Source organism: Pollicipes pollicipes, unplaced genomic scaffold (assembly GCF_011947565.3).
Source record: "Pollicipes pollicipes isolate AB1234 unplaced genomic scaffold, Ppol_2.1 Scaffold_3447;HRSCAF=4054_pilon_pilon_pilon, whole genome shotgun sequence".
In the NCBI taxonomy this organism is placed as follows: Eukaryota; Metazoa; Arthropoda; class Thecostraca; order Pollicipedomorpha; family Pollicipedidae; genus Pollicipes; species Pollicipes pollicipes.
The window spans coordinates 4219884-4240423 of NW_023596297.1; the positions used below are offsets into that span (position 1 = coordinate 4219884).

The 20540-nt window shown below is 48.1% G+C and overlaps 1 protein-coding gene and 1 long non-coding RNA gene across 5 annotated transcripts; both read left to right on the plus strand.

Moving 5' to 3' along the window:
• The first annotated feature begins 7127 nt into the window (after positions 1 to 7127).
• On the plus strand, positions 7128 to 10072 carry LOC119092038 (uncharacterized). Of its 4 annotated transcripts, none has more exons than XR_005093486.1 (3): positions 7128 to 7169; positions 9353 to 9618; positions 9919 to 10072. It is a non-coding gene; the product is annotated as an uncharacterized LOC119092038 (long non-coding RNA). The 4 variants fall into 4 exon arrangements; XR_005093487.1 differs by lacking the exon at positions 7128 to 7169 and adding an exon at positions 7178 to 7216; XR_005093488.1 differs by lacking the exon at positions 7128 to 7169 and adding an exon at positions 7250 to 7524.
• Positions 10073 to 10736: 664 nt separating this feature from the next.
• On the plus strand, positions 10737 to 18118 carry mip130 (Myb-interacting protein 130). The gene is made up of 8 exons (XM_037214319.1): positions 10737 to 10751; positions 11111 to 11300; positions 12131 to 12236; positions 12321 to 12453; positions 13265 to 13471; positions 13891 to 13968; positions 16160 to 16276; positions 18110 to 18118. The coding sequence occupies exons 1-8, from the start codon at positions 10737 to 10739 to the stop codon at positions 18116 to 18118; spliced, it is 855 nt and encodes a 284-aa protein (XP_037070214.1).
• The last annotated feature ends 2422 nt before the right edge of the window (positions 18119 to 20540 follow it).

Here is a 20540-nt window from a genome sequence, read left to right on the forward strand (position 1 = left end):
CTCTCTTCTCTCGCTCTATCTCTCTCTCTATTCTCTCTTCTCTCTCTCTCTCTCTCTATTGACTCTCTCTATATCGGCGCTCTATCTCTCTCTCTTTCTCTCTTATCTCGCTTCTCTGCTCGCTAGACTCTCTCTCTCTCTCTCTCCTCTCTCTCTCTCTCTCTTCTCTCTCTCTCTCTCTCTCTCTCTCTCCCTTACTCCTGCAGATATCGACGATCTCCGTAGCCTGGACCAAGTCAGTCAAGCGCGAATCAATTTAACGTTCAGCACCGTCCACTTCAAAGGAATGTGTGGATTTTCGACTTGGCAAGGAGTGTAGCTCTGTTTAGTTGTAGTAGCTGTAAATAGTTTGCAGCTATGTCATAACACATACTTCTCCATACTTTTCCTTGACTTTGCAGACCCCTCCTTGGGCTTAGCTACACCAAGCCGAAGGAGACATTCCAGGTCATAACAACCCTTGGTAAGAAGGATGGCCGGCTGGCTGGCTGGCTTGTTCTGTGCGACGGCTACAGCTTCTTGGGCAAAGTGTCCAAGGCACTGACTGGCACCTTATTCAATACATTTACGTCAAATCACAGCGACGCACTGTGGTAGACAGCAAGAAGAAAAGTGAGGGTGATGACATGACTCGCGACCAGGACAAGGCAAGAGGCAGAGGCGGACCGGCGAGAAGAAGTGGTGGAGTGACTGTTGTGTGAACTTGAATGTGTGCGGGGAAACACCTGGTATATTGCGTTTAGATTCAGCTTATTTGCCAATGTCATACATAATATATATATATATATATATATATATATATATATATATATATATACATACACATGTATAATGGCTGCTGTTAATCTGTACACTGAATGCCTGTACATTCAATCACGATTATTGGTGCGTTAGGCTCCGATTTATGATTTAAACATCTTTCAAGCAATTCAAATTGTATCAGTACATAATAAATTTTCATCGCGTAAGATTTGAATTCTTGCTACTATAACTTAAAAACCAAGATATTGTAATGCATCGCTGATTGTTATGGTATGTGCAATGTCGCTGCACCAAACACCGCGCCGAAAGCATATACTGCATTGCTTTTTAACATTCAGGGCAGTACCTAGACTAAAAGCCGGCCTCAGGCAGGGTGGCCGGTGTTTTCCTAGCGTACAAGCCGAGGGAAGGCAAGGAGAAGTTGTAGGCTTACATGGCGACAATAAGATGAAACCAAACCAGAAATGAATATTTCCGAATTTGGACAAAACTGCCATGGAATCAAAACAGCTTTTCAAAATATCTTATTCGTGATACAATTTGCGACAATCGTGTTTGGTTGCTGAGTAAATCCCAACGCAATTCGACAACCGAGTGCCGACTTGGGGTCTGTTGAGCAATGCAGACAATGTTGCGCCCCACGTCAAGAACCAGAAAAGTCTACGATCAGGGCTATTTTGGTGTTCATTTTATTAATGGCCTTATGCAAATCAAGAAGGAACGCAATCCATGTTTGGCAATTTTCGCAGAAAACGAATATGTTCACCCTCTGTTCACGGGAGACATATTTTTGTCAAGCAGAGCGAAGAGAATAGTCTCTTCGCTCTGCATGACAAAAATATGTCCCCCGTCCAAATACTGATTACTGATTATACTGATTCAGGTTACCACGTCTTTTGCCGCTTAATCCAGTTTGGTTACTTTACCTAGGCCACATCAAGCCTTCTTGTGTAACGTTTATGATACGCTTGTACTCCTGCCGCCACGGGATCAAGCATATTTCAGGCTACAATCCAATTATTTATGAAATAAGGCCAACACTGATCCTCCAAGCGGCGAATCGCAAGGAGGCACAGACACAACAAAGTCGGCCTGAAGGTTTCCCACCATTCGTGCAAGCTAAATGCCTGGCTAACTCGCCGCTGCGCGAGTCAATTCGTACCTCAATCAATGCTTAGCCGCGGGATGGTGACAAGTAATCGGCAGCCTGCTACGGTAGCTACCGCTACCGCTACTACGGTAGCTACCGCTCACAGCAGTCCGCGCAGCCAGCTCGCCGTGGGCAGAAACTCAGGAGGGTCGGACAAACGTGCCCACTGAGCACCTCAGGCGCTGGCATTCGCTCACTGTGCACCAGACGCGCAATCTGCACGGCAAGAGGTGTGCAGATAAACTGCCATCGTGCGTGTCCGTGGACGCGACGACACAGTGGTGAAACACCGCTTTGTCACACAGCACCGGCGCTGTAAAGCATCGCTCTGTCTCCCAGCACCGGCGCCGTTTTTAAACGACCGTGAAACATCGCTCCGCCACCCAGCACCGGCGCTGTTTTTAGGTACGACTTACCCCATCCGGCAGACGTAACATGGCGGCTAGGGGTGGCGACATTGAATTAGAGCGGCTTACCTGGTTGCACATGGATGGCTTTGAATCACCAATGAGATACGCCTGCAATGGCTGCATAACTTGTTGCGTTTATGACAGCCTCCACACGACATAACTGTCAGCAACAGTTATGTCGGTGCGTGCTGCAATGACCCATAATATGGCCCAGTTTAGTTGTTCAGTGCATTGGCGGGGAACATCATTCACATAGATGCAATGTTTCTGCTATTGTTTCGATGATGGCATGCTATCGAAATATGAACCCATCTATATCTCCACTCTCCTGGTTTTTCTCCGAGGAATAAGACTATTACTACTGCTTTATCTATGGTTTAGTTTAGCCGGAAATCCATGAGATGACGGCCCAGCGACGTTATGCCAGTGCGTTCTACCATGCCCCATAATGTGGACGGATTTAGCATCAACTTCATGACATGAGACCCAACGGCGTTTATGCCGTTGCTTGCTGCGGTGCCCCCAAAATGCGGGTGGGCTTAGCCACCATTGCATGGAAGTTCTTTGGTATTTATGCCGCAAAACTCACGGTCGAATCTCTTTGCATCAAATGCCTTCGTACCGAATTTCTTCGAGCGCAAAATGTCGCATGCATATCCTCCTGTCCGAAATGCTCGTATGGCACATTTTCACATTCAGATCCTGGATTATGCGAAATATGCTATCCGCAAACCGACTCGCGCGTATTTCTTCGACGCAAGAATGCCTGTTTGTATGCATTATCATCCACATTCGCCAACATCCTTTTTTTATTGGTGCGCACAATATTGTGGTTTGCTCATACACAAATACCCTGATGCATTGGTCTCCTTATGCGCAAGATTTACCAGCTATTTTCCCCACTTGTTGCATACCAGTTCGAGAGTACTGTAAACGCTTTTCAGACCTTACAATAAAAAATCATCTTTTGCGACGGACTGCAAATTTATGGCCCGGGCAAAGTTGTGGATGTTTGTGGAAACAACTTCGATTTTGCCGGGTGTTCTGAGATATCAATATTTATATCTTTGTTTTATTTTTGCATTAGACTATCAAAAAATTAAGCATACCACGCAGATGCGCGCGTTTGAACGTGACATGGCTTAACACGCTCCCGGGTAGTCCACTGAATACCCTTCGCTGGGGCGGGGGGGTCAGTTTGACCCCCTGAGATCTCTAAAATTAAGAGAGCCAGATATACTAACTTCCCAGTGTGTGTCGGCCAGTACGCGAACTCACTTGCATCATTATCTAAGGTTTCTTGGTCATGACTTTCGGGTCAGATAAGGTCAAACAATGTTGAACTTAAAGGGAACTTTCCACATTTGAAGACATTGAGGTAGGCATCAAATATGGTGGGAAAAGCTTGCTGGTAACTATTGGTAAGCTTTCAAGGCTCAAAAGCGACTCTAAGTAGCCAAATTTCGAAGTTTGTAAAATGGGCCCCATTATGTCATCGTTTGATGGCGTCATGGAATCGTTTTGTGACGACGGCATTACCTGGCAGCATCTAGCAGCCAGACGTAAAGAATGCCTCAAAACGTGCAAAAGCTGACGCTAGCCGGCCAGCTGGTGTCCAAATTGCCGCCAGGCCTTTCCATGCAACCATCGTGAGCCTAGATGCCAATCTAAGCAAAAGGTCATCCATGCTTGATTAAAGGTCAGTGACGTTTTTGACCTTTGAAGGCTATGGCGACCAAAATCATACAAAACTGCCTTGATTTCGCATATGAAGAAGCGGCAAGGGCTATGTTAGGCGGCATGTTCCTTAAAACAAAATGTTGACCTAGTTCATTATAGGTCAGTGACCTATTCCGACCTCAAAAACTCCACAGAAGATGCATAATGCGGTTCGTGTTATCATGATATACAAAATGGGTATCAGAAACTACCCCCAAACTTGTTACTTAATCGAAGAGGTAGGAATGTTAGGAAGTGGTTGCTGTTTTTACGAATACCTAACATGTCTTACAATGTATCATGAATGCGAGCGCATGCATATGTGTTTCAGATGTTAGATACGTGGTAAGTGTAGGCGGGTGACGTAGCAACACGATTAGAAGGAACAACAGTGATAAGGGGTATTTCAGGTGTTATTAATTAGATCAAATGTGTTGTTTATGTACTGGCTCGATGTTAATGTTAAATAAGCCGGGTGTGACATGAGCTTACTATTCATGTGTTGTAAGTGTGCCGAAGCTCGCTGTTTGTCCTTGTGTAGGAAACTGAAATATGTAAGAACCTTGTTTTCAAAAAGTCAAGAAATTCGAAAGGAGCACAAATAACTACCGCTTGAAGCACGTTCTTCAGCGAAAAAAGCGGTTTGGGTTTGACCTCGTTCCGACCTTCATACTTACATACGTTTAATGGCATTTGTCGTAATCCTGACCTCAACTGGCTAATTGTCTAAGAAAGTATTTCAGAAATTTGTGGCTTCGTTTGAAGAGTGTCCTACCTAGGGGCGCATTTGATCGCACTTGCACGAATAAAAGAACGTTTGTGATTGGTCCAGCGGGCAAGGGCCGAGAAGCGCGTTGGTTGAAGTTTGAACCAGTGCGTCACATGGATAAGGTGGTACTTTCACATCCCAACCCAAAGTGTGCTGCGATAAATGTCATTGTGGTTAACGCCATAGCGAAGTAAGCAAAACCATAGTACAACGTTTCGTTGAATTCGCGAAATAATAGCTTTATGCTCAAATCTCTTTTTGTTTAAACAGAATGTTTCAGGTTTCGTAACATTTATTACACGAACGTTTTGACACATTATTGGGTTGCAAACACTACAGAACACATCCGTCGGAAAATCTAGTCAAATTAAAACCATTTCTTGCATAATGGAGAGGATGGTGCCAAATGCGATTTCTCCCGCAGGGTAAGCTGCTTCACATAGAAATTCTGAGCTTTTCAGAATTTCGACAGAACTCATGTCACTGATCAACTCACACGCGTCTGATGTAGCAATAAGTGAAAAGTAAAGGGTGGAGCATTCCCTTCAGTCTTATGTTGTTGCATAACCTTGAACGGTTCCACAGCATTGTCTTTGCTGGTAGTTAGGGGCTGACTTCCACCTCCGTGGGTCAGCGACAGGACCATGTACATCTAACTGCACACCCCTAAATACCTTGTATTCAGTTGTCTACAGGTATACAAAGTTTGGCGCGTCTTAACGGCGCTAAAACTTTGTCATTAATGAAATTGGAGAAATTGGAGATTAATGAAAATGTTTACCTCCCCATATACACGTATGATTGTCGTATATCGCTGTACAGCTACCAACGTTAGAACGACTACGCCACACCGGTCATAAACTAGTTTTGAAAACCTTCGGAAGGGAGAGCGACCAACTTGATCCCCGACACGAATGCTTGTTAATAATAACAAGACATGCTGCAGTCCTTTAAACAGCACACGCATTTTCTACACTACAATCACAGTAACCTCATTTTCATCGTTGTTTTTAAGTTGCTTTTTTGTATCTAATGAAAGTAGTTTGCTTTGAATCTAAACCCCATACAAGTATTGGTCAATGTTACTCTTGGTGGCATGGAAAAAGCTGAGTTGAAAAATGTGTCACGATGCTAAATTGAGTTCTTTTTTTGCGTACCACTCGCATGCCCCTGAAAATCTAACTTTAATAAAACAGCATATTTTGTAGCGGGATGGGTAAGTCAATGTGACCTAATTCAAGGGCAAAAAGGAAATTAGAGTAGGGTGTGCACTTAAGCTCCCAAATTCAGGTCTACATCCGTTAAGGTAGCTAGATGTTTAACACACTCTCTGCCTCCCCATAGAGACGTATGTTTGCCGTATAGAGCTGCGCACCTATCAACACTAAAACCCTCCCTCCCCCCGCACCAAAATGCGTGGTTGCTCTCGCCTCCAAATGCGAATAGTAACAGCTGACCGGATAAATGATGCAATAAGCCTCACACACCTAGTGCCATTAGACGTGCAATGGTTTATGAGGTTAAAATGAAAAGCTCTTGAGTACAGGGATGACCTTTATGAGCTTTCATCGTTAATCATCAACCAAATTACAGTAGACTTCTCACAAGCAAAATGCGTACCAGCTCATATCCCCACCATGGAAGAACGTCTTCGGCGCCCAAAGGTACCCTCTAAAGGGGCCTCTTCACTTGGCGAACAGAGGAGGCGCGCGCGTTCAGCGCCTGCTCCCTTGATCTACCCCTGCATGACTACTACTCTACCTGAATTAAAGACTTTTTATAAGTTACACAAACACCAGAAATACACCTTATCTTCCACCAAAATAAAATGTGTTACATCCGGCGAGAAAAATGGGGTGAAAAGGTAGTTAGGCCTTCGGTTCTGCCCACCCACAATAGTTTACAAAACTTGACAACCTACGCGGTGAACCAAGTATGTTTGAAAAGCTTGGGTAACATGCTTTTAGAAAACACTTAAAAGACACCAAGAAATAACAAAATATTGCTCATTTAACTCATATCATCAATTCATATTTCAGAATGACGCTATTTTTGCCGTCTGGAATGATTTTCCAATAAACATCTCAGCGTTTTTAAGAAGACTCTAAATTTTATTGATTTCGTAGCCTTATGCTAGTAGCATAAAGCAGGGACTTCTAATTTTTGTTGGGCAGCGTTATGAATTACCTGATATTGCTAGATTTTTCGTTATGAAATGTCTACAGTATTGTGATAAATATTTGTAAAAACCTAAAAGCTAGTGGAAATTAGTTCTTAAGAAACTTATGATAAGCAGATGGTATTTTGCCTCGACGAAATTTGACAACACATTGCATCAACATGGCGGATTCACTTGAAAGTAAATGCGGAGAATGAGGAGTTAGGCTATCGTTTGCGATAAGGATGGTAGAGCTGAGCGTCTGAGATAGCTACTGTTGATGCGCTCCGTGCACTATATGCATTTCATACGTCTGTGAGGCGTGATCTAGCTTGGTGGATGGGATTGGTCTGCACCCTCTTGTTGACATTTCTGGCTCGTCCAGAATTGGACCAGATTTGAATTTCGAAATGGGTTTCATTAATCTTGTCTAGCCCGTGGGCTTTCCAGGAGTTATTCTTACAGTGATCGTGGCCATCACAGCTATGAGCTGCCAACAACAACCTTATGCAAGGACTTGTCCTCTTAAAATAGGTGTTTTATGAAGCCCTGATAGGTATACAACATGCTGAAGCATATCAGGTGTAGTTGATTGTGCTTGGAAACTTGTTATGGCATTAAGTCATGTTAAATGGATGGAGTTTCAATTTAGATAAAATCCAATGCAAGCCCTGAACTTGTATCTGTCTAGTAAAAATAACTGGCATCTCAGGAATTTGTGGGTATGTTCTGCTTGGGCGAGTGATGTGATGTGTAGACTGAATTTGTTTATTGTTGATGCATGAATATTTAGATGACTGCTGTTTCGGTGTTAAATTTTGGACATCTTGGTCATACTTCATGGAAGTTTTTTGGCTGAAAGTGTAAAGGTACACTGATTTATATAGGATAAAGCAATACAGTTGGTGTCTGGTTCACTACATTTTAATTTTTTATATGGTGGCATTGTTGCCTGAAATTTTAAACAAACTGTTTAATTTGCTATTGTGTTGGCACCATTTTTGCTAAAATGGTATGCACAGGTAGACCTGTTATTGTTTTTAACTTGCTGTGGTACTTTGTTCTGGCAAGCAATGCTAGCTTCTTGGAGGATATTTCATTTTGAGCTGCTCATTAAGGTTAAAATTGGGTATGCCTGAGAGTATCTGATAACCAATTTGTATAGAAGACATTGCTTTATATTCATAATTAATTTGTATGTAATGCATTCCTTGCACATCACTGATCCTAACTGCTTTGAAATATGCACAAGGCTGTGTTATTTGAAGATTTAACATGACTTAACCTAATCTAACCATGCCTTAAAACATGATACCAGCTGACATATATATGACCCTACATACCACCAATACACAACAAGATTTGGCTGACACACTCAAAATGTACAGGATATCTACCTGGCAAGATCCCTAGACCCTAAAACAGAATGTTGGATTGACAGCCAGCTGAACATACCTATGACAAGAAGGAAAAACAGTGCAGAGCCCTTTTGGTTCAGACAAGGTTTACTGAATTCAAAAATCAAGCTAAACATCCTTTATCACATTTGAATACAGATGTATAGAAAAATTTATCTGATGTAATTGACCTAATTTATAAATATATTTTAACTGTTTGAGGCCATATGATGAGCCAGTGTAAATTTACCAAGATTATGCTTTGTAGCACGGCTGTTTTCTCAGTCTCAGTAGACTGTAATGTAATTTTGGCATGAAAAAGATCTATGAAAAATGCACTGGGAGGTTATGGACTGCATGACTATGCCTGCCAAGTGATGGTACTGTCTCCCATATCCCACTATTGCTGCTGTGTTCTGATCATTCCAGACCAGACATGTGCCTGGATCTCAGTAGTAGGTCTGGAATCCCAAATGGTTTCATTTTAAGAGGTCTTTTTGGTGCTCCAGGCATGAGTCTGATTGTGAATTATGTTTCATGTTCAGCTTTTTAGTGGTGATGTATATTGTAAATTATACAAAAGCATCTGGCAAGAAGCTCAGTCACATGGTGTTCTGCAAAAAGTTACAATCTGAAGTTGTTTGCATTCCACACCCTAATGGCTTTGAAAGAGCTGCTCCCCTCCTGAACTCATTTTCCCTAGTTGCTCAATAGTGCTGAATTTGGGAAACCTCAGCTCCATTAATTTCACAACAAAAGCCCAGGAAGCATAACATCAAGGTTGAGGTTGCATTATCTGATAGTTACTGAACTCTTCCTTTCATCCTTCCAATGCTGCCACAAGTACTGCTGTGTTCAATCCATGGAGTTTGATGAAGAATGTACCAAATAGGTGTGTTACCAGAATAACAGAGTGCATATTTTACTAATTGAATGCTTTTAATCACATGTGTACCATGCTTAGCTGTCACCTCTTCTAACTTGCAGATGAATCTGTTCAAGCCCTTCTGACAATAAAAAATGGTGGCTACTTCATGAAGGGAGAAGCAGACAGCACTTTGGTGACCACTCAGATTGAAGCAATGACAGATGAAAATAGTGGAAACAAATCACAAGGGCAGTATATCAGCCAGCATTCAAGTGAAGGGAATCCTGGCTTCTTGTCTGCTTTAGGGCTGCATCCTGCAGGAGAAAATGTCATCAAGAGAACTCCTGAAAAAACTGTACCACCTATTTTTAATAGGAGAGGCACGGTGAGTTGCTGCGGTGGGGGAGTGTGCTGATGTGATTTATATCAGCATGCAGTTAGCAAGCTCAGCGGGATTGGCTGCCTGTCAAACAGTGAAAATGGCAGAAGTGAGTTTCATGCAACTGCAGTTATGCAATTAGGTGTTGAGTATCTTGTGCTTTTTATGCTTCTTTTTTCATGGTGAATATGTTGTGTTTGCTCTTTTTAGTGTGAGTTCCAGGGAGCTGCCATCCACATGCTGTGCATGACGTCACATCACCTTGACAGCTTGTACAAGTCTAACGCGTGCTGTGTCCGCCACCAGCCGCAGCGGATCCGCAAGAAGAACCGACTCTACTTCGACGACGACCACGTCAGCGCTCCCACGTTTCGCTCCTCACCCAAAAAGTCGCCGGCGCCAGCCAGGGAGCGGACCTTGGTCCCGGCGCCGATCGCCGCGCCGCCGCGACCCGCCGCCACCACCCCCAAGAAGGCGCTGAGCCGGCCGGCGCCGTCCGAGTCTGCGCCAGCGCCAGCGCCGGCGCCAGCACCAGTGCCGGCGCCAGCGTCGACACCGGCACCGACGCCAGCACCAGCCCCGGTGGACAGCGTGTACGCGACGGCCGACCGGCACCGGGAGGCCCACGACCTGGGCTTGCGCCTGCGCAACCTGCTGAAGCTGCCCAAGGCACACAAGTTTGTGTGCTATGAGTGGTTCTACAGCACCCTCGACGAGTGAGTGTCCGACCCCAGCGGGTAACGTGACGGATCGCTGTTTCTGCTCCTTGGTTCGTCATTGATGCCATCAAACTTGGTCTGTAAGTGGGTATTAAATAGATTATATTCGTAACATGTGTACGTGCATGTGTTTATTTAGTATTTCAAAATATTTTTTCAGAACAGCCAACAACCATTTTCTCACCAGCGATGTAATAATCTGGCATGCTTGCATTAATCTGGTGTGTATTTGTACTTATGAAAGCATACGGTTCAACCTTATGGAAATTAGTCTGTCCTTATGACAACTGCATGACTTTTGGCACTCTAAGCTGTCTCGCCTCTTGGTGACGAAGCATAGGTTTGCTTACTGATAACGGCGAATTGTTGCAGGTGTCTGTTCTCAGGCAGTAATGACTTCTTGATATGCTTGAAAGAACAGTACCCGAAGCTGAAGACGACGCTTCTGACTCGAACAGAGTGGTGCAAAATACGGAGACAGATGGGGAAAGCCTAGGCGGTGTTCACCAGTGAGCAGAATGTCTACACATTTCTCATTGTCAATCAAAAGATTGATTGATCCATTTTGCTCAAGCATGGGAAGGTTATTTATGTAGTGGTTAGATAAGCATCAGTTTCTGTTCATGTTTGTGTTTTAAGCGTGGATTGTATTCCTGGCACTCAATGCATGTGCTGACATGCATGTATATCATACTCTGTCTGATACCTTGTACTGGGCTGTCTGTGTGCGGACGTCCTGTGTGCATACGGCTAAGGCTGCGGGTGCGGCCGCGCGGCAGGCGTTCTTCGCCGAGGAGCGGGGCGTGCTACAGTCGATGCGACAGAAGGTGCGCACCATGCAGAGCCAGCAGCGCCGCTCCTTCGACCGCGCCTTCCTCAAGAACCTGCCCGACGAGATCCCCGTGCAGCTGAGCATCGGCACCCGGGTCACGGCCCGGCTCCGGCAGCCGCAGGACGGCCTCTTCACCGGTCAGTGGTGGGGGAGGGGGAGAAGGGGCGCTCACGGCCGCGGGACCAGAACCCTCACTGGCGTGTGGGTTCTGGTCAGGTGGGGAGAAGCGCAGCCATGGGGTGGATCTCTTCACCGGTCAGTGGAGGGGCCGCTCACGGCCGCAGGACGGGCCGCTCACTGGTGTGTGGGGCCTGGTCAGGTGGGGAGAAGCACAGCCACAGGACGATCCCGTCACTGGTCAGTCAGACTGACTATTAATAGGCACCGAGAGCTCCCGCGGCCACAGCACGAGCCAGGGACTGTCAGCACCTGTACTGCCTGCTGCCTGATTGGTGTCAAAAGGCAGTATAGGGTTGGATGACACCACTCTAAGGGTACCAGTAGTGAAGTGGTCAGGCAGCATATGGGAAACCGGGGGCCCGGGGTTTGATTCCCCTGGTGTCCGTCCTTTCCTCCAGGATGAAGGGCAGGCAACGCCACCTAGCCCCAGCAGCTTAGTACATCGTAAAGCCCAATGACGGTGACATGATCCGTGGCGCTAACAATGCGTGGATTCATCTGTAGCTCCCGACCGAGCGATGCCGACATCGAATGGCTCGCTGCGTTGCCGGGTCAGGCCCCATATGTGGTTACATTTATGGTCATCAAGGATGGCTGCACTGGTGGAAACATCATACTCTGCCAGCCTGCACTGGTCATGCATGTGGGTCCTCACATTTTGGTGTGCTCAGCTGGCTGCAGCTGGTCGGACGCGTGGGTCGTCCTGCCAGTGTACACAGGGCAACAGCATGACATCGTCACTGAAGCCACAGCCCCTGCGGCTCACCCCTCTCCTCCGTCCCCCCAGGCATGATCCAGGCGCTGGACGCGGTCAACGCCACCTACCGGATCCGCTTCGAAAAGGCCGGCCTGGAACCGCAGTCGGTGCCCGACTACGAGGTGCGCGCGCTCGAGCCGGTCGACACGGTGCCGACGGCGAGCTTCTGCCGGGCGGCGGCGGCGCGGCCGGCTGTGTTCAGCACGCCGCCGCGCTTCAGCCTGCCGGAGCTGCGCTCGCCACTCGCCAACGACCCGCTCATGTCTGCCGGCACGCCTGCCAAGTCGGAGCTGCGCCTGCTCGACCCGCAGGGCGTCGTCAACGGGTACACCATCAAGTTCCTCGTGCACGTGGTGAGTGCGTCAAGAGGGTGAGAGGGGGTGCTGCAAGGGATGTATGGTGTCGCCCCGAATATATGCTTGTGAACAGCTCATCAAACTCCATTTTGAACTGTTTTTGTCAGTACAGGGGGCACACTGGTATGCAACAGCTGTGCATGCTTAGCACCACTGTCACCTTCCACTTATTGATCAAAATGTTGATGGTGGAGTTTGACAACACACTGCTGACATATGGTGGTACTGTCACACACCTGGCTGTTTCACGATGGCGTTGCCAGCTTATCCACGGACAGCAGTGCTGCGTGAGGATGTAGTTAAGTGTGATTTGGTGCAATGGAGTGTTTACAAGTTATACATGTGGGGTAAAGTACTGCTTAAAAGTTCCGTGATCATAGTCGTCATATATGCCGCTCAAAACCAGCCGCAGCCTGGCCTATGCTTCATTTTCCGGAGAAAAAACGTTTCCATGTTAGATTAACATTCGAGTGCAATGCTTCCTGGAGTTCAAGTATCGTTCTATCATTGTGATAGTGCCTGATCATTTCTCTAGTCCCTGTCAGACTTCTTCATTCCCAGGTTCTCACATTGCTGTGGAGGCGTGTTCGGCTCATGCCCAGCACCTAGCCAGTCCTGTGCGTTCTGTACCTTCTCTCGATGCCGTTGTGGTCGCGTGCTGCACCTGGTCATTGCTCTGACTCGTGCATGTCTTATGCCCAGTGCGCCTCGCCAGGGTCTGCGCCGTCGTCGATCCCCCCCCCCCCCCCCATGATGCCGTGCCCGGTCGGCCCGTGCGCACGTGACCCGGTCGGTGTCGTCGCCTCAGGTCCGGCTGAATAAGATCCTGGCGGTGAAGCGAGAGCACGTGGGTAGACTGGAGGCGATGAACACGGAGGCGGAGCGGGCGCAGCTGTACGGCCAGCCGCTGACCGACGAGTTCCAACGGCGCTACGCTCAGCTGGTGCTGCAGCTCGAGTCAATCAACACCCAGCTGCGGGAGACGACTACGGACGTGCAGCAGTCGTGTCAGCAGGTGGGTCACGTGACCAGCTCACAGCTGCCGCGGGAGACGACCACAGACGTGCAGCGGACGTGTCAGCAGGCGGTCACGTGATCAGCCCACGGCTGCTGCAGGCCATGTGCAGCCATGCTCTGCCATAGGTGGCAGTGGCCGAGAGCAAATGGTGACCATCATCCCAGGTCCGTCTTCCTTCAATCCTGCGGCGCCCGTGCCCGCCCTGACCGTGCCTCGGCGCCGCCTCACCGACGCCGTGGCCCAGCGGCGGCGGCCGCGCCATCTGCATGACACCGCTGATCGGTCGCCCCCCCCCCCCCCCGCAGATGATGCCGGAGAACGGCCTGGTGCCGGCCGTGCTGCCTACCCACATGAAGACGCTGTGTGACGAGGAGGCCGGCCGGCAAGTGGCCGCTGCGCTGGCCACGCGTTCGCAGCGCCGCCAGCCGGTCAGCGACGACCCGGCCGTGTTGGAACTCATCCGGCGGCTCACCTCCCTCCTGCTCCAGGTCAAGGTGAGCACGCGCCGACCACCGGCCGCCGGCCGCGCGGCACGCGCACGGATCAGGTCTGTGGTGCAGCTCAAGGTTGGCAACGGCTGGTTTGGTGGCAAACGTTGGCTTGGTTTTACACTACAGGGGAAGGCTGTATGGAGGGAGCTAATTTGTATCGTGCTGCTGGTCTCTGTTGGTAGGGTTGTTTCTGGTAGAGACGTCTATCTTGGTTTTACGTTATGGGGAGGGGGAGGTGCTGTTGATGTGAACGTGCTGGCTGGTGAGCCTGTGGGGGTTGTGTTCCCACATGGGGCTTGACAAATATCACTCCTCCTTTTTCTCGAGGTCTCCACAACGAATCTCGATAAAATGTTGTATGTACTCCATATGACGAGCTCACAGACTTTGTGTATGGAGTGACCCAGGTATGGTCATTCTTTGCCAGTGAGCATGGTTTTCCGAAAATGCATTACTCTGCATAGCAATATATCCCAAGTGAGCCCATGTACTGGACTATGATATTTTATTTGTGTTCCTGATACCTGAACTGTTGATTTGAGTGAGCAGGACCACAAGTTGACACATTTACACAAGCCATCGGAAATCTGTGTACATTGTTTACCCAGGACCAATGCTAAAACAAATCACAGAGTACAGATAGCAGCTTTGACATTTGTTCATTCAGTAATGTTGGTTGTCACTGGTGGCATCTGTACTGACTTCCCTTACACTATAATTAAGCACGTCTTTTGGTTCAAGCATTAAATGCGGATTTATATCTAACCCGAAGTAAGGTTTTAGAAGTTTTCCGGAAGAAGGTGGTGACATGATATTACCAATAAATAAGAATCCTTAACAAAGATGGCAAAGTGGCCTTTAAAGAGCGAAACACGCTGCCGACGGACCCTTGTGGTCTGTGTGATACGGGGCCATCCACAGTTCAGAGAGACAGCGGGATGACCCGGTGGCCCGACTCGTGGGGGATGCGCACACCACCCTTCAATCCGGGTCCGACCGGCTCGGCCGCCCATCACCAGCCCACAGCTGCCTTTGTGGCCGGTTTCACCTTTAGGGCATGTTTCAAAAACATGCTGTGGTGAAAACTGAGGACCTGTTACCGCCAATAATAGCGCTGAGTGGTGCCATTAAAGCATCATCAAGATCTGCTAAGGATATATATTTTAATTATTTTTGAGTCCAAATTGCACTGTCAACGTTCAGTAACAACACCACAATTCTTCCTTTCTTGGTAGCCTCAGAGTGTATCCCGAGTCCGCGTCAACTGCAGTTGTGGCGACCGCCGTCGTCGTGAGTACGGTAGAATCTGCTGGGGGGCCGCTGTCAACTGTTAGACGTGCCACTTTTGAACTGTTTTATTCCGCACATTGCGGGCCTGCGGGCTTAAAAGTGGCGCCTGTGCCGGTGTCGATGACGTCAGTACAAATGAACGTTTGTGATTGGTCCGGGGGCGTTAAGGGCCAGTTACCGAGAAGCATAGGTTGAAGCTTGAGCCAGTGCGTCACTATAGGCCATGTGATTCTCCCATTCCCAAATCAAAAGTGCGCCTCGAAAAGAGCCATTGTGGTAAACACCAATGAAGGAGAGAAACCAAAGGTATGATATAAGTGTTTTTAATTTGCGGAATGGTAGCCTCGTATTTGCATATCATTTTCTCTTAAACAGCGTTTCAAGCTTTCGTAGCATTTATTACACAAGCATTTTGACAGCGTTATGTGTTACAAACATTACGGAACTCAACCGGTGGAAAAATGAAGGCAAATTAAATGCATTACTTTGTTACATGACCGTTCGCAGTCGACGCGCCCTAAAACACCAAACAACCTTCTTTGAAAATGTTAAGCTGAGAGTCCAATGAAATGTCTCCCGCATGAGTGGCTACGTTGAATCGAAATTCTGGGCTATTCAGAAGGATTTCGAGAAAGCTGGTATTACTGATTTAATCAGACACTTATGATGTAACACAAACTAACAAGTGCCAAAATGTGGCATACTCCCTTTAAGCGACTTCGAACCCACCCCATGACGGGCGCTGTTGATCAGAATGCCTCTTTTTGATCTAACCTAGTTTTCGAGCCGGACAATCTCCTTTCATGGTCTGAGGATGTCGATTGGTAGCGCTTAGCGAACGTTTCTCCGAGCGGCGTTGAACTGGTTCAGCGCCTTGACGTGAGCTTGTGACGTCTGCCGCCAGAACTTCGCCGACAACGAGATGAACCCGTTCGAGCTGAGCTCGCTAGAGGAGACGATGCGCGAGATTAAGGCGTCGCTGCAGCCCGACCAGCTGACCGCCTTCCAGGACCAGGTGCAGGTGCATCTGCAGCACGTGCAAACGGCGCTGACGCAGCGCTGGAACAGCCGGCCGCGCCACTGACGCGCCTCCGCCTCCGCCCCGCCGGACCGGGCCTCGGGGCCGGACCGGTGCCTCGCTCGGGCGGCGGACCGGGCGGCCGTGTCGTGTCGGGGAAATGGTGCACCGTCTTTGGGTCGTTCTCATCAGTGGGGCACGGTGGCGTGGTGCGCCGCCTTTGGGTCGTTCTCATCAGTGGGGCACGGTGGCGTGCGAGTTGCACTCTTCCGCGCCGTGCTATCACTCGGCTGCAATCGACGCGTGGTCTGTAGGAGTGCCTGTGTGCTTGTAAGCGGTGAACGCCAACACCTTCTTGGGTTTGACTTTGATTTGATAAGCCCCTTTTGCACTCACCTTGTGCGTTGCAGGCCTGTTGGTGCTGTGCGAGCGTTGTTACGCGACGAGCTAGGCATGCTGGCATGAAACAAAGTCACGTACCCTGAATCTTGAGCTTCCTAATATCTATTTGGCATAGTTGATGTGTCTCTAATAGTGCAGAGGCATCCTGTCCTGACGTCGGACGAACGCCGTATCCTGTTGCACGCTCCGAGTGCTCCTACTTTAAGTGGGAACCATTTGACTCCATGATGAATCCATGGTCCGCTCGGACTATGCGCGTGTGGTGCCATCGCAAAATCAGAGGTCGCCTTAACCGACAGTGAATTACAAGGTTTGGCTTTTGTTCGGCATACATGGGCAAAGCCGTTTAACAACTAACTCGCATCCTACCCAACACTTTCCTTTAGTCTGCGCCTATCCCATAATTAGGATGCCGCTACGTGATTGGCGGTAAAGATAGACCGTCGCCTTTTTTTGTTCTGGTGTGATTTGCACGTAGCTTATGGCTGGAATGAGTGTAGGCATGTATGTGTGTAAAACTATATTATGGAGTGCTAATGGCTTGGCCTCAAGTACAAAGTGACGCTGTATATAACCGATACCATGTTTTCTGTATGTCATTGTGTGGTGTGAATCATGCATTCAATAAACCGAATAATGCTGTCACCGTGTGCATTTAGACTGGCTCGCGTGTGGGTGCCGTGGCACATAACGTTAAACAGCACACCGTGACACGACTACCGCGTCGTAATGGGAGGCCTTCGGGTGAGCTACCGGGAGCGCCATTTACTGACAATTCATGCAGGCCAGTAGCTGCGGATCTCGCGGGATGATTAGGCATTCGCGATGAGACCCACAACATGGTAGTTTTCACGTGCACACAGTGGTGAATGAAACTTGCAGGGAACAAAATTGAAGAGCAATCCTGTTATTGGTACAGGGACACACACGTATGACACATGAACACATGAACAGCGAAAGCAAAGTTAGGCGTGAGCTCGGTTAGCTATGCAGGCAGTATCGGGGTCTGGTGAAGGATCAATTCGATCCCCCCAATGGTTTTTCCGGAATGGTTTCCGAACGCTGTGGCTTAGCCGCGCCAAATTTTGCTTAGCTGCAGACAATTGAAGTGGATCGCCTGGTCTCCAAAATTTAGGTGTACGTTGTGAAATAGCTGACCTATGGCAGGTCAAAATGAAGTTATGAATTCAGTGAGGACAATTTCTAGGAAACCGTCCAATCTGATGCGACAACTGCATGTTAGACGATGTCATAGATCTCTGAGATAGTTTCTTAGGTAACACAGCAAATAAATAAACAGATTCCATTGACCTAGGGTCAGGTACGACGGTCAACCCAAGGTCAAATACAGCCATAGTGAAAATACAGTGCTTGAGAGCGCTTTCCGTCCTGTGCCTCCTTGCGACGGCCCGCTGAGACTCTGCGTTCCCCCAGGGAGCATGATCGCACACTAGTAGACGACAAATGTGAGGGACGTGTTGATGAGCTGAGTCCAGTATAGTGTGGAGATTATCCATAAGGAGGGGATGAGCCAAAAGGGAAGGCGGGTCCATTCAGCCCTGGAAAGCAGGTCAGTCCGCTTTGCTGACGTTCCAGCGAGGGTTGAAATGATGATCGGATCGCCCCGGGCGGTACCGTGATGTGAATGGGGTAGTGGTCGACTGTCCGTGAATGGGGTAGTGGTCGACCGTCCGTGAATGGGGTAGTGGTCGACCGTCCGTGAATGGGGTAGTGGTCGACCGTTCGTGAATGGGGTAGTGGAACAAAGAGTCTGGCTTGACTTGCCAAGTGAAGAGTGCGCGTTGCAGGCGACCGCGAGTGAAGGATCTATGGCGGAATACGTGAGCGGCTACCAGCAACTGCTGGGTGACACCTGCTGTATGCGGCCGCTCTTGCGGTGGGCCACCTGTGGTACGTGCAACTGAGGCATGGCCTGGGGTAAAAAGTTTTTTCCTTTTTGTGTTTCAAGTGTTTTGAAGGAAGACGTTTACAACCTCATTTTGGGTTCGACGTTGGGCTTCATGTGAATTCAGCTACGGCTCTATGGAGAAGTGAAACCTGCTAGCAATGCAGGGGAAGACGGAGTTGTGTCTTTTGGCAGAAGCCCGTGGGGTCAACCGTAATTATGACTACGCATGATGGAGGGGGAATGCAATTTGATGGAGCCTACCAAAAGAGTATCGATATGGTGACAATGCAGCACGCTTATTAAACTTTTGCAGTCGTTTCAATGCTCTTTTCCTGCTTGCCAATATCGTAGCCGGATGTTCACCGATCCATATGAGGGCGTGTTCGTCTTACGCAGCAGTGCAGCTATCAAGGCCGGATAACCCTACCGGTACAAGCAATGATGTCTGCTCGCACCGCCAGCACAAACTTATTTCACCTCGGATTGACCGAGGCAATAAGCATTGCTCGTGTAGGGTCTTAACGCGTGCAACGTTTATACCTTAACGTTTATTTTGCAATATCATGCAACCTTCAAGGAAAAAGGCCATGTATCAGGATGGGAAACTCTATATCACCAAAAATTTCCGGCCAACTTTTCGAGCATCAGAACTGACATGAACCAGCGTTCCTCATAGAGACCTGGCCTTTCAAGGTCAAGGACGGGGAACGCGAATATTTCCTGCGCTGTTGAATATTCTGATGCTTGAAAAGTTTACATCGGTCGATTTTTTGGTGGTATGGAGTTCCCCGTCATATGAGCGTGAATTTGACCTTGAAAGATGACCTTGGATGTCAGGACTTTTGGTGGAAGCTGGTCCATGCGCCGGGGAATATCCTGATGCTTTAAACGTTAAAATCAGCCGGTAATTATTTTGCCGATATAAAGTTGCCCGCCCTTTGAGTGTGAATTTGATCTTGACAGGTGACCAAGAAGGGTCGGGGCTGTTAACAGACGTTGGATCCTTTTGTGGTGAATATTCTAACGCTATAAATATTGAAATCGACCAGTAAGTTTGTGGTGATGTGGGGTTTCCTTTTCCTTGTCCTCGCTTTTGACCTTGAAGGTAACATGATATTACAAAATGAACGTCAGTATCGACGTCTCCGTGTCATAATTGGGCAGCTGCGTGTTTTCAACACAGTTGGCACCCGTCACGGAATAAATCACTGAATAAATCGCCAACTTCAGTTTATTTTATTTTCAGCCAGTTGACACATGTGCGGCGAACCTTCATCCCAGGGTGACAAGCTGGGATCTCTCTGGGGTCATTTGTGATGTTCTTATTCTAATTAACAGCTCACAGACACCATACCTTCAACGTAAATGGAAACAGCGCGTACCATACCGCAGGCACCCGATCAAACCCGCACTTTAACACCGGTATTCATCCGCAACACGCGCCTGAGGGAGGTCCTCCCCACCAGGTCACGCTTCGCACACACCAAGATTGCACATCTACATCATGTGGAACGCGCCCCACCTCTGTTGTCATTCCTCCATACTCCATACACTATCGCACGCTCTGTTATCATTTGCCCCAAACACCGACGCGCGTGCGAGAGACTCGCCCTTTACACAAACACGTGCTTCCACGCTACATTCAATTCTCGGCGACGCCCATCCAGAATTCCTGATGCTCCTCTTGGAATTTATACACATGAGACTTAACTGAGTATATTTTAAAAGTCAAGTACTACGAGATTTTCGCCCGCACTATTACCAATGTGCAGGTTTTCATCATTGCCAAATATTTTTTTTTCCATAGAACAAATTGACAAGAGCGTCCTGGTTGTCCTGTCCTGCAATTTTTTTCGGGTATAATGCGGCACAACGTGCTAGTTTTTTTCCTAGATTAAGTCCGGGTTACAATACATAATACAAGTTTGCGTCGGGCCACTTCGCTTCCACTACTGG

What these genes read in the sequence shown, in the direction of transcription:
- mip130 (XM_037214319.1), top strand. An exon ending in GCAGGACGGCCTCTTCACCG is followed by an intron (nt 11,301 to 12,130) that starts GTCAGTGGTGGG and finishes CCGTCCCCCCAG; the next exon opens with GCATGATCCAGGCGCTGGAC. An exon ending in TGCAGCAGTCGTGTCAGCAG is followed by an intron (nt 13,472 to 13,890) that starts GTGGGTCACGTG and finishes ACGCGTTCGCAG; the next exon opens with CGCCGCCAGCCGGTCAGCGA.